Source organism: Rhinopithecus bieti, unplaced genomic scaffold (assembly GCF_001698545.2).
Source record: "Rhinopithecus bieti isolate Rb0 unplaced genomic scaffold, ASM169854v2 scaffold_68118, whole genome shotgun sequence".
In the NCBI taxonomy this organism is placed as follows: domain Eukaryota; kingdom Metazoa; phylum Chordata; class Mammalia; order Primates; family Cercopithecidae; genus Rhinopithecus; species Rhinopithecus bieti.
The window spans coordinates 111487-126347 of NW_016825472.1; the positions used below are offsets into that span (position 1 = coordinate 111487).

Consider the following 14861-nt stretch of genomic DNA (forward strand, 5'->3'; position numbering starts at 1 on the left):
TGGTGGTTCTCCTTCATCTACATTTGTGATCTGCAAGGCTTTTGACCTGCATTGAGTATACACATTCGCCTCTCTGAGCTACTCCATGTAAACATCAGATGGAGACTCTGGGTCTGAGTTATTTAGTAGCAGAATTTGCAGAGCGTTTCCTGTATTGCTCACAAGGCTGGGCATTTCCGTGACTCCAGACCTATGAGACAGTGATACCCTCTAACCTGTGAGGTAGGTAAAATGGTCAATGCCAAGTGGTGGATGGGAAGGTGACAGAAGCAATAGCTCATTGATGTTTGTCATTTTTATTCGCAATACTTTAGGTCCAAGTTTCAAACTGCAATATTTTTACACTCAAGACACAGTCATGCACAATCCATATTTCAATTTTCTATTGCTTCAACCACAATTTAAAATAACAATATTGAAAACAAAACCCTTAAAAGATTGGATGCTGAGGTCAGAAGGATGGAACCATACCATCAGCAGGTCGACAAAAGAAATAACTTACTTAAAAATCAATCAAACAAAAAGACCATAAATACCTTTAATCCAAAGTTACAGAAGAATTTCACTACACATGGTTTACAGATAACACATTTTGACAAAAGTAATGCTCAGCCAATTGAGATACAATTCTGATAAACAATGAAAATGTGGATCCTTCTCAACTTGTTTTGTGTAGATGTTATGAGTATCATCTCAGTAGATATCACTACCCTGTGATCTGGTTCCTCTTGGCTAATGTACTGAGATTAAAAACTCAATGCATTAGTAGTTACAGGATTCTGTGAAGATCTTATCATCGATAATGAATATAGTATTTGCGGGTCCATAAAGCACACCACACATAAGCACACACATTGAACTCGAATTTTGCACTCAGGGCTGGTTGGCACTCTGCTGTAGGCAGGAATTGGGACCATCCACTAACTCCCAGTTTACCCTCTTTCCAGCAGTGTACTCATCATACAACTGGTCAATCACTGTGGGAGTTGTCATCAGAAATGCTATCTTTGGTTCCCAACAAATGAATTTGTCAACACTTCTGAATGCTAATAGCATGTAATTACTTTTTCATTTCTCTCTGCAACTTGTTAAGTGTTTAGGTTCACTCTTAATAGTCTCAGCCATTAAAATGCATGGGCTCTGCTATCTTGTGCCACTTGAGAATTGAACTCTAGAAAGCCTAGCACTACTTCACAGGAAAGGAGAAGCCCAAGCACAGTTATATTCTAGCAAGTGTGACAGTGTGTTTCTGTTTTAGCAGCAAATACTGGTCACAGCTTAAGGAAAACCAGACTTTACATACAGACTGTATGGAAAATGAAAACTGGGAACAGTCAACAGAAAATGGACATTAGAACAAAAACAAAATGAAACAACTGTAAACGAATTGGAAGACTGCCACAAGTTTTATCAACATCCCCTATTATTATGAACTTCATTTGCTTGTTTTTGTTGTTGTTGTTGAGACAGAGTTTCACTCTTGTTGCCCAGGCCGGAGTGCAATGGCATGATCTCAGCTCACTGCAACCTCCACCTCCCAGGTTCAAGCAATTCTCCCACCTCAGCCTCCCGAGTAGCTGAGATAACAGGCGCCCGCCACCACACCCAGCTAATTTTGTATTTTTAGTAGAGATGGGGTGTCTCTATGTTGGTCAGGCTGGTCTCGAACTCCTGGCCTCAGGTGATCCACCTGCCTTGGCCTCCCAAAATGCTGGGATTACAGGCGTGAGCCACCGCACCCAGCCCATTCGCTTGAATTTTAAAAATCATCTTACATACTTCTTTTATCTAACTGCAACATAAGAGACTCAGGCTTAAACATGTGATATTTGCCATCACTATAGCAGGCTGAATTTTCAAGGCAACCTATAATGCCGTAGAATGTTAGACTTTTGGAAAGACCCTAAGGATTATCTAGTCCAATACACTTATTTTACAGATAAGGAAACAGCCATGGAGAGGTTAAGTGACTTGTCGAAGGTCACATGGCAATTTAGTAATAAAGCTCATATTAGACTCCAGGGCTCCTTCTTCCTAGGCTAGTATTTATCCCACTACATATGACTCTTGGGTACTAAATCTGTTGAACATTGTGCCTGCCTTACTGCTGGTATTATGGGATAGCATTTGCCTGATGGCAGCTTCTAAAGGAGACTCTGATGGCACTAAGCAGTTTCTAAAAGTTTATCTTGCAAGTTCAACCCAATTAAGTGGCAGTAAATGCTACAAGTTGTATAGAATACTTGTACACACAGGTGTACACATGGAGGTGATATCTCAGTTCCCGCGTTTGCAGATTCAGTTAGACACTGTTTACTATTAAACACATTCCCAATGCATGTTGGGTTATATTCATTTGGTCGCTTAAAGGAGTGTGGATCAGAAAAGGAATGAAAAAATTAAAAGCTAGCCAACAGAAAGACTATATCAAAACAAATCTTTTATGAAAATTCTTTCATAGGAGAAATATTTCCATTATTTCCAAGTTCCCATTTATTTCCTTTCCAGTCCACATGCAAATATATGTTCAGAATTGTATGCTGAGTTCACTTCAAATCCCAGGCCCATCAAACTGTCAGTTTACAAATGCTGAATTTCAGTCCCCTTGTTCAGAGCTCAGAGACTGGGAGATACTTGCACTACTGGTCATTCCTTTGTTTAACTGAATATTAACTGCAAGTAGCTTAGATAAAGACCAAGAGATTCAACGGGGGATGGCAGGGTTAAGACTCCCCTAAGTATTTTTGTATTGAGAATGACCAGTAAAAAGCCAGTAAGTTCTCTAGGTATAGGGTCTGCTTTCAGTGAAACTAAGCAACATATCTGAGGCGACTACCTCATTATCAAAGTTCTCACCTAAAATTTCTTTGATGAGTTAGAAGGAAATTCTTCTCCTTTGGTTAGATGGTCTCCCTTACTCTTTAAAATCACAACTACTGCATACAACCTATAAATAGGTAGAAAAAAGCACATGGAGACCATCCCAAGTCAAAATTAACAGAACTGTAACTGAATGCCAACAGGCAGACAGTCCTAAATATTTGTTTAATGATTTCAAAGTCAGTTTTTAATTACAAGTCATAACTTCTAATGAAATTAGTGGGACTTGCCCTATTGGTTATTAAAAGAAGAACCCTACCTGAATGATATACAGTAATATCCTGTTGGACAAGAACATGGTGGGAGCTGGAGATTTTATCCTTCTATTCCTCCAAAATTCAACCTGAGAGTCTGTTAAAATGTTCCAGAAAGGTAATATCTGCAACAGATGTTATCAAGGGGGCTAATATAATGGTCACCCCTCCAATCTAAAGCAACCACAAAACAGACACCCGAATGCCATACCAAAGCACAGGGCAGACAGCCTGTTTTAAAGCAGAAGAGTGTGTTTGGAGTTCTAATAGTGACATCTCCCTAGCTTTAACTTATAGATAATAGTCTCCTAAGAAAGCATGTGCCATACCCGAGCGTATGCCAACCTCAGCACCCAGGCAAGTATAAAGCCTATAGAATAATTGTAACTAGCAAATATCTGTGCCCTGCATGCTCTGGGCTCTGGCCAGAAGGCATCTGCTTCTGGCATCTTTTCTATGTGTCTATAGTTTCCCTTCTGCTGTTTATTTATTATAAAGCAATATTATAACAATATCAAATAAAATTTTAGAAAGAAAAAAATTCACATAATTCCACCACCCTAATACAACTGATTTCAATTATCTGTGTTCCCAGTCTTTGCCCATATGCATTTCTTTTTATGTAGTCGTAATCTCTGTTTACATTATTTAAAAGTGATATTATAGAATCTCTCAGAACTGGCAGCCTCATTAGAAATAAACAACCCATTGAGCAAAGGAATATAATTATTTACACGATCTTTGAGCTGAGAAATATCATTTATAGACAAACATCTCAAACTATCAAAACAGTTACACAGACAACAGGAAGCAATTTCATATTTCTTTTTCTTTTAGCAATGGAATGTGCTTCACCGGGGAGGGATAGATGTAAGGATCATGTGGTTAAACTCAAACATTGGGGTGCACTTCACAAGCCTGAAAGAAATCTGAATAACATAAAGAATAAATACTTGAGTTAAATCTTCTTACATGGCTTGGCCATCCAGTAGCCAAAATGGAACATGGACGCACAAATATTTACAATGACACACACACGAGATCAGCAAGAACGAAGTCGTTACCCAACATGGTGACTGATCTGAGGGATTGTGTCATCTGAAAATCCTCATGGGATTATGACAACGCACTGGATCCTTGCTAACAACATTAACGTTCTTTTCTTTTTAAAATAAATAATCTCTACTGTGCTTCTCACCCTTCCCTGACTTTCCCACTGCCCTATTCCTATCTCAGGATATTTTGGAATCAACATTGAAGGATGTGCCCTCATTATCTCAGGGCACACTACCAACATTAAAGATTTGGATAGACTCACCTGTGTCAAGATGAGCTAAAAACAATCCAGGGAAAGAGAATAAACTGTTAACAATCTGGAGTTCAAGTTGCTCGATTGTACCAAATGTGAATCCTTCAGCATCATTGTGGCATGAGAAACAGCTTCTTTCTAATACTTATTAGAAATATACATAACTCTCCAATACAGGGAAGGGGCTTTAGAAGCTGTTCTCATTTGAAAATTTACATAAATACAAATTTATAAAAGTAATGCCTCCTGGGATATATTATTATCAAATCTTGGTACAAAGTGGTAGTAAAGAAGTACCTGGCTCCTCGTTGTTAATATGCTGAACTGAAAGCGTAAGAGAGAAGCCATTTCTCTGCCTACAGTGATCTGAAGGGTCACTGCTCCAAGGTCTCCAAAATAACAACAAAAAAGGCCTTCTCAACATGTAAGGGATGCTAACTGATGAATAGGGCTTCCTAACCAGGTTTTGAGCTCTCTCCACCGGCAGGACACAGTCACCAATGTACCAATGTACTGACTTTTATTTGCATCCCAGGATTTCATTGAATTTCCCGGCACTATGAGTGAAAATTTTTTTTAAGTACTTATTTTAAATGAAATCAAAATTAAGGCCTCTCTCTCTCATTAGAGCAGTGTGGCATTAAAATTACAAGCCCAGATTCCTTTGTGCAAAGTATAACATAGTATGCTTCAAATTAATATTACCACTTTATTTTCTTTTCACAATTATTGTTTTATCCCACTGTGGTCTTTTTCAAGGGGAGGAGGTCAAGCCTCTCCCAAATTTTACAGTCAAAGAAAACAATAGGGAAAACAGGAAATACAACAGTGGGGTCATCTTCTAAACATAAACACATACACTATATAGTTTGCTGAAACTCGAAAGAAAGTGCTTTCATTTTAAGATGTGGATACATGGATGGTTAGATGGATGGATGTACCTTGGCAAAGAAGGAGAGAGGTCTATGTAACTGATCTCTTTCCCCTTCTTGCTGAATGTACATAGGTTCTGTTTAGATTCTTGTATACTACAAATTAAGAAGCCTTCTATAACACAAATTGTTAGTTTTTCAAAGGCTTAGAGAAACAACTTTCTGTAATTTACAAAATTGTCAGTACACTCAAAAGAGAGGCATATCCTTTTCTACACAGACACCCTCCAGATAGACATTTTTCTACTCTCAGAAGATTCAGAAAGTGCCAACTGTTGAATTTTTAATAAATAGATATATGGTGAAATAATAGTCAAATTTTGTTATTTTCCCCAAGCCCTATATAAGGAATTCTGTTGGACTAACATTTCTTGGGATATGATTGTAAGTTAAAATTATTTTCTACTGGAGAGAATTTCAAGACCTTTATGACTATGCTTTTGATATTCAAAAGCCCAAAGGACTAAGTATGAACACACCATATTCTGAAACAGAAATAGGTGATACATAGGGAAAATGGGAACAAGTACTTAGAGCCAAATATTGATTGGGATGTAGCCTTCACTGACCTCCCACTTCTTGCAGAGTTGACTGTTTACTATATCACCTTTCTCCAGATCTTTAAAAAACCTTTTTAAACATTATAAATTGTCAAAATAAATAATTTGTATCATAAGTAAATGATGGTTAATGAATCTATTTCCTCCTGGTATGCCTATTTTATAGTGCATATGTTTCATAAGCACAAGAGAGGATTAATTTAGGTATCATTATCTTTGTTTACTTAATATCAGACAAGGATGTCAGTATTCTACATTTATCTGGTTTTGGCTCTCAGAGAAAGTCCCATCTTTGTTTAAATGTGGTTTCTCCTATGAGGATTTCCTAGGTTCAGAACCAGAACTCACCTAGCAGGATGTCACAGTTTCAGTGTGTCCTCTTTCAGGTATTAAGGAGATTAACAACCTGGTTTACTCAACTATCTTTTAAGCATCATTGTGAAAATGTGACAGGATTTCACCATTTGAGCTTTATTTAGATATATACTTTTTTAAAAGCCCTTCCTGAACACACATATTCCTCTCCACTTTTGGAAAATGTCTTAAAAGAAACCTTTTCCAATACAAATGCAGAAAAATAGGTACACAAACCAAGCCACCACTATAGAAGAAGAATAAAAAATTGCAACTCTATTAGGGCATGGACTTCCACATGTTCACACAGTACTTGCTCTGGTATTTTTTTTTTGTTTGTTTATTNACAACACTATGAAGAGGGAGTGTGCATCTTTGAGAAACCTTTTTCTTCAAAGTGAATGCACAAAATGAGGGGATTCACTACTGGCTCTTTCGCTTCACGGTGGAAGTGACCACTTTATGGTCACTTCAACATTGCTGCCCTGTTTGGGCTGCGATTCAGGCTTACAAATAAATTACATAATCTGAGGGAGTAGGAAAAAGGCTTATAAGAAGTTTCTATTCATTTGAAAGGTAAAGAACCCCCACCCCATTTGACTGTCTTTTCTTCCATCTTTCCTGCAGCAGAGTTTTATTTCAGTCTTACTCATGAGGGAGATGGTGAGGTGTAAGGCTTGCAGTCTTAGCGGCTGCTGTTCTTAATTGCTTCCTTTGCAGCGATAATCAGAGGAGTCAGGCTGGAGAGAGGCTTGGCTAATTTTAAAAATGGATGCTGTAAAAGGAAGGAAAAAGAGGAATTATTGGAATTCTTTCCTCCAACAAGTACACTACTTTACATTTTCAAGCAGCCCTTTTTAATTAAGATATATTTTGAACACCCAATTAAATATCATTTAATTAAAAACAGTGCCAGCTTTTGTCCTTCAGATGCTTTTGTACTTCAATGTCATGAGATCCTCTGGAAGCTGACTGGCAGAGTGAGAAACTCTGAGGGATCTTGTAAAATCTCACTGTGTTTGCAACAGTCTGACTCTCTGATTTTCCTAAACTGATAAATTTATCTAGAGAAGCTGTCATGCTTGGAAAAAGTGTATTTAGTTAACTACTAAAGAACTTTATACAGAAATCAATGGCTTACTAACTGCTAAACTCAACAGCCGTGCCTCTACCATTTCTCTTTTGGCCCCTCTGCAGTACTTAATAAAAGTGAATACTCCTTCCTTCTTTGATTTATTTTTTATTTTTTATTTTTTGCCTTAGAAGCCTGTGACATTCTACCATATTTGGTCTCTTCCATGCGCATGTGCACTGAATATTCCAACTCCATTTTCTTTCCTGGTTTCACTTCCTCCTCCTACCTCCCACTCATGAGAACTTGGCTGCCATCATCTTCTTTTTTTTTTATTTAATTTCTTACAGATCTCATTCTCTTTCATGGTTTCAACCCACCATCAGCTTTATGCAGATGACTCCTAAATCCATAGTGTATGACCTGATCTCTTTCCTGAACTCTGGTCCTAGTTTTCCTGCTGGATATTTCCTATGGGATGTTCTTCTGTCACCTTAAATTCAACATTTAAAAGTTATGTTACAGTCTCACAAGCAGGGCAATCTTGTGTAATGTAAGCTATAGGGGCTTTGGAATTAGAGCACTTAGGTTAAATCCTCATCTCTGTTTATTAAAATGGTTAAATGAGGTAAGTGGCAGTCCCTCGTAAGTTACATAGGGTCAAGAAATGTTAGCTATTATACTGTCTTCCATCACTTGCCTTCTTGCTGAATGCCACCATTGACTTGATAGCCTGAAGTCACTTTTGTCTTCCTCTTATGTTCTAAATGCAATAAGCTACCGGGTACTCTCTTCTCAACGTCTCTTACATTTATCTGTTGCTTAATATTATTATTATTATTATTATTATTATTNTCACTTCCTCCTCCTACCTCCCACTCATGAGAACTTGGCTGCCATCATCTTCTTTTTTTTTTATTTAATTTCTTACAGATCTCATTCTCTTTCATGGTTTCAACCCACCATCAGCTTTATGCAGATGACTCCTAAATCCATAGTGTATGACCTGATCTCTTTCCTGAACTCTGGTCCTAGTTTTCCTGCTGGATATTTCCTATGGGATGTTCTTCTGTCACCTTAAATTCAACATTTAAAAAGTTATGTTACAGTCTCACAAGCAGGGCAATCTTGTGTAATGTAAGCTATAGGGGCTTTGGAATTAGAGCACTTAGGTTAAATCCTCATCTCTGTTTATTAAAATGGTTAAATGAGGTAAGTGGCAGTCCCTCGTAAGTTACATAGGGTCAAGAAATGTTAGCTATTATACTGTCTTCCATCACTTGCCTTCTTGCTGAATGCCACCATTGACTTGATCGCCTGAAGTCACTTTTGTCTTCCTCTTATGTTCTAAATGCAATAAGCTACCGGGTACTCTCTTCTCAACGTCTCTTACATTTATCTGTTGCTTATTATTATTATTATTATTATTATTATTTTTGAGATGGAGTCTCGCTCTGTTGCCCAGGCTGGAGTGAAGTGGCACGGTCTCAGCTCACTGCAACCTCCGCCTCCCAGGTTCAAGTGATTCTCCTGCCTCAGCCTCCTGAGTAGCTAGGATCACAGACACATGCCACCACACCTGACTAATTTTTGTATTTTTAGTAGAAACAGTGTTTCACCATGTTGACCAGGCTGGTCTCGAACTCCTGACCTGAAGTGATCCACCTGCCTCGGCCTTCCAAAGTGTTAGGATTATAGGCATGAGCAATCACGTCTGGCCATCTCTTGCTTTTTCTAATTCAGTCCTAATCATCTTAATCCCAAACCATAGCTCCTCCTTGGTCTCCCTGTCTCCATTTTTTTCCTGTTGCTAATTCTTACCACATACTACCAGATTAATCTTCCTAAACAAAGTTGTCATCATGCTGTCCCTCAGATATCTTCGGTGTTTCCCCACTGCCTACAGCCCCAACTCTTAAGCCTGGTGTTCAAGGCCCACCACAGGATTATCTCCTGCAGCTTCTTTACTTGAACTCTTTATTTCAGCCACACTTTCTGGGTTCTGTTCCTATAGACCTTGCCCATATGTCTTTGGTTAAATCCTAACACTTCCTTCCATTTGAAATCCCTTCCCTTATTTTCTTCAACCTATCTAAAACTGATCACTTCTTCAAGGCCCAGCAGACCTCTTTCCTGTTTGCAGACATTTTCTGATCACCCCTAGCTTATGGAAGTATTTCTCTAATCAACCATGTCATTTACTATTTGAACAGTTCTTTGGGTTGAATGAGTCTCTAAACAGTTTTGCATTATATTTTCATGTACCCAAGAAGGTTGTGAACGTCTTAAATGGAGGAATCATGCCTTTTAATAGGTTTGTATACTGCACTTATGCTTTACAAATGGAAGTTGCTCAATAAATATCAATTGATGGACAGAGAATTGTCTTAGGTCATACAGAAAGAGACACAAATATTCAAGACCTGTGTCTTTTCTCCAGCCTTCCAGTGGGGTGAATGTCATGCATCTCTCCCCTTTCTCATCTTGGAAATGGCAATAATAGGCTAGAGTCAGAGAATGGAGTTGCATGGACTCAAAGAGAAATACGGGCTGTTGCTTACATGTATAAAATGAAAAGACGCAATAAACTATTCAATTTAGACTCAAAATACAGTTTTGTATCAGTTATCTGACTGGTTCATATAAAAGAATTGTTGGGGAATGAATTAACTAGATAATTGATTTAATGATCTATTTAGCTGGATAGTCACATTTATCTGGATAGCCAATTGAAGATAACTTACATCTTCAATTATCTTTACAAGAAAACATAAGAGGAATGTGCATCAGAATGTGCATGTGGAGTGGTGGGAGGGCTAAAAAGATATAAAAGTGATATACTCAAAAGTTGACTTTCATCTGTAATTTGAGGCTGGATTAATTAGAGGGTTAACAAAGGGCCATTGCAGATTTGACATTTTAGGGCCTTATGATAACCTGTGAAATGCTTGCAGGTAGCAGAAAAGAAAAGATGTAGTCTCTTCAGTTTCTCCAAAAAGGTCTATTCCAGGTATGATCTGAGTTAGGGTGGGATATTTTTTTGTCTGGGCGTGGCTCTGTCTCTGGAGGGAGTTCAGAAACAACAGGAACCGGTTTTCTTTCAGGGGTAGGCTAGAACAGACAATCTGTGGTTAACGCGCTGTATAACCAAGTGTTGCACCTTCTGTTTAATTGGCTTATGTGTTCAAAATCACAAAGAAAAATAGCAGTCATTGTTCTTAGATGTTAAATGTCTTCATACATGTCCCTGAGAAACACTCCCCAGCAGTGAAGCTATGTGTATCATCCTGGGCACGTACTGCTTTATCAAATAAAGACATATTTTTATCTAAATTGGTTTGTGTGTGATGTATGGTAGAAAGTCAGACAATTCAGAGCTCATATCCCAGCTCTGCCATTCAAGAGCTGTGAGCCTCAACTTTTACATCTATAAAATGGGATAATAATGCCTACCCTATAGAGTTGTTATAAAAATGAAATAATTTATTGAAAGAATTTGGTACATAGTAAGTATTATTTCTCATCATATATACTAATCCCTGAGAGCCATGAAAAGGACAAATGGTTACAGAGGCACTCACCACTGGATGGTACTCACCCAGGCAAGCAGGTGCCTGCCAATTGGCATCACAAGCAAAGGGGCTTTGACCAGTAAAGCATTAGAGTAGCAAATGCCATGGAAATAATTGCATAGTTATGTAGAGAATTACCTCCGGCCAAGAGCACCTGCATACAACATCCAGGGGCACAAGTAAAGTTTAGAACAAAACACCAACACCAGAGGGTCACATTGCTTTTTTTTCCTTGCAAAATAAGACTCCAGGAAGAACAAAAGAGATTACAGATTACACTGCCAACTTCTCAGAAGAAAGGCAACATGTCAATCAATCATGTATTAGATGCATGCCTATAGTTATGTGCCTGTGGTCTAAAATAAAATGGTAATAGCCTAACTCTAGACATCTCTTGACAGAGCTCTCTGTCACACATTGAGATGGAAAAGCTGAGTATAATGCCTCTCTTTGTAATTGTCCTATTTTATTTTCACCTGCAAAAGCTCCTTGGCAGATCCTCGCCTATCAACATCCATCTCAAGACAGCGATTTAAAAAGTCACGGAATACAGCCGACAGTCTCTCGGGATTCTGGAGCTCTGGGGTTCCATTAGTGGCTATCAGATACAATGCCTGTAGAAAAAAATAGAAAAATACATTCGGCACATACATATTAAAATCATGGGTTGGCACAGAAGGCAAAAATCCAGTTTCTTCTGGTTTACATTCTGGGTCTTAATAATTCCACTTTAGAGAATGACACATATCTTTCAAAGCTTCTATAACATTTAGAAATGATTAATGTTGGCAGTAACTGAGGTGACAGTAAAGTGTCCTACCTCCAAAAACTTAAAAATAAGGTTATATTGTTGTCCTCCGAGAATTAAGCCAGTAAAAATCCACATATAATGAATATGTGATTAAGTACCTAGAAAATTAAACCAAAGGATTGCCTGTAAATCTATTTATCTAAAGACTTGGGGAATACACATACATCCATTCATTTTGACCTGAGTATAACTTTGGGGAAGTGCAATGGAAAGGTAATTGTGATTTACTAAGTGCTTATCTTGCTTGAAGAATGTTTGTGAATAGATGTGGAATGAAGAGAGTACATTACAGAATTAGGGAAGTACAAGGAACCAGAAGATGCCAGTGTCTGGATGAGAGAGGCAAGCTGTGGGGCCCAAGAACTCAAATACTTTTACCCTGTAGCAGCTGTATCCCTAATGATTTTAATTAGATTTCTCATGAAGGTACACCTACAATGAGAGGAAATATGAGAAAAATTGACAATAGTAGTCTTGACACCTGACAATTATCATGGTAAAATAAGTTGCTAATAATTGTATATTTCTCTGAGAGCTTTGTAGTATAAGGCCACCACTAAGAGACGTCAAGTCATGATGTCCTGAGAGAATCAAGGTCAGGTCTCTAGTCTTCCAATCAGAGAGCTGACTCAGGACTATTGATTAATAACCAAAGTAACCCATATATTATACTATAATATATATATTTTTTTTTTTTTTTTTTTTTTTGAGACGGGAGTCTGCCCAGGCTGGAGTGCAGTGGCATGATTTCGGTTCACTGCAACCTCCACCTCCTGGGTTCAAGTGATTCTCCCACCTCAGCCTCTGCAGTAGCTGGGATTACAGTCATGCGTCACCATGTTAGTAGAGATGGGGGTTTCAGCATGTTGGCCAGGCTGGTCTTGAACTCCTGAACTTAAATAATCCACCCACCTTGGTCTCCCAAAGTGCTGGGATTACAGGTGCGAGCCACTGTGCCCAGCTGAAGGTTCTTGATACAAGAAAGCTGGCCATTACTATCGCCTCCTCTCAGCAAACAATTCAAGAGCATTTAGTATGTACCAGATAGTTTATTAGACACTGGAGAGCTAAGGATGAATAAGACAGTGATCTTGCTTTGAAGAATCATGCAATTTAGTGAGGGAGAGAGACATATATAGAGAGCTACTGTACAGCGGACCAAGAGCTAATTGAGGAAACTAGAAAGCACTAAGTAAATACAAGGATGAAGTAATTCACACCAGAGCTCAGAGAAAGCTTCACGAAAGAGGCTGACATTTTAAAAGGGTATTGAAGAATAAGTAGGAGTTTGCCTGCAGGTACTGCCAGGGTTTTACCAGCCCACGCAACAAACCCCCTAACTCTTATGAAGACATGTTCCCTCCTGAACTTCCCTGGCTTTTGCAGCAAATTATCATCCCCTTTCTCCTTTCTCTACTCTAGCTTCTGTTATTATTATTATAGGTATTTCTATAAAAGTCCTTTTGCAGGCCAGTTTTCATCAGCTCTTGAAGACATCTCTCCTTTTTAGTAACTCCCACAGATGTACTTTAGAAAGGGTCAGGAACAACCGTTTAATCTAGTGGCTGTCAACTTTACAGCATGCATCAGAATCATCCAGAGGGTTTGTTAAAACACAGGTTTCTGAGCCACCCCAAGAGTTTCAGGGGCAGGGGCCCAAGAATTTGCATTCGTATTAGTGTCCTGTTGATGTTGAAGCTGCTGGTTCCAGGACAACACTTTAAGAACAACTGGTTTAATCCACCCAAGTAATTAAGCAATGGGCTAAACTAGAGGGTCCCAGACTTGTCTGCACATTAGAATCACTTGGGGAGAGTTAGAAAATCTCCATGCTCAGTTCTCACTCCCAGAAAATTAAGTAAAAACCTCTGGGAACAGAACCTAGGCGCCAAAATTTTTAAGCTCTCCAGGTGATTCCAATTTACAGCCAACAATGAGAATCCCTGGCTGAGAACCTGGAGCCCACTTCACACATAATAACTTAGAATCTCTGCATCATATGTACACCAAACATAAGAGCCACAGAATTCCATAGGAGATTGTCTTGCATAGCAATGTGTGAGAACTACAATGCCATATGCTTCTCTACAGTGCATGGAAACTTTTGGCTTTTCCTCCCAGTACTAAAAAACCCACATGTGAATACATCCCTCACCCCTACGAAATGTACATCTTCCTTTCCCCCAACTCTCATCCCTTTGTAATTTTCAATACCTCCATTGATGAACAGGAAATGCAGGTGGCAGCTATTAGGACTCCCATGCCAAAATACAAGTCAGTGACAAATCCAGCTTTGACTAAAAGGAGATGGGATGCTTTTAGAAAATCACTGATTGGGCTAAAATCGAATAGTGCACAATCATAGCAGATATAGTCAATTAAGCTCAAACTGTTTTTGTTCTTGGATGATTAGTGCTTGAAGCACCTGTCCTCCCAAACATCTTTATTCCTTTATTAAAAGAAAATCAGTTGCTACAAATTGCATTCCCTGCCTCCTCCTAAAACTCTTTTATTTCAGCTGGCTACAACTTTCCCAAAGTCACTGTTCTTGCTTTTTTTCTTGCTCTGTAGCCAAGCCCAGACCTAAACAAGCACATCTCTTTCTTCCTTTCCCAGATTCGTTTTCACTCTCTGTAGATCTGTATTCATGCTATATTGTCTCATTTTCTCACTTTACTTTCACCATTCTTAGCTTAATACATTCTATTCCACATAATTTTCTTCCTTAAAAGTACATACACATCTTCTCTACCTGAGTCCTTCTCATCTCTCTTCAATCTATGCATAATTACCTAAGGAAATACTTGGCCCTTTTTCCATTCCATTTATGAATCCAAAAAAATGACCTTAATCATAGTTGTTACGCCTGAGTAGTGTTCGTGAAATAGTACATCAAGGGAGAAGAAAGCCCTGTAATTTGAAGGAAAATCTGAAGTAATGAAGAGCCAGTGCTACGAACCTCTACAGTACTTCAAAGAACCGTTATGTCCTCCTCAGAACTTCGACAAAAAGGTCTGGCTGTAGTTTTTGTTAGGGGGTGGGTCTGATAGGGGGTGGGTTTGTTAGGGGGTGGGTAGGAGGATTTGATTGGTGGTCTAACAGCAGACTCCTGCCCTG

At 38.6% G+C, this 14861-nt stretch overlaps 1 protein-coding gene across 1 annotated transcript in view; it reads right to left on the reverse strand.

Annotated features, from left to right (window-relative positions):
- Nucleotides 1-6635: 6635 nt before the first annotated feature.
- The window catches only part of LOC108522676 (serine/threonine-protein kinase PAK 3), a 40859-nt gene continuing 32633 nt past the window's right edge, over nt 6636-14861 (reverse strand). Inside the window, exons 7-8 of the mRNA XM_017863047.1 lie at nt 11410-11547; nt 6636-7064 (exon numbers count right to left, since the gene is read on the reverse strand). Coding sequence (XP_017718536.1) covers nt 6975-7064; nt 11410-11547 — 228 coding nt within the window. The 3' untranslated portion in view covers nt 6636-6974. The remainder of the gene's footprint in view (nt 7065-11409; nt 11548-14861) is intronic.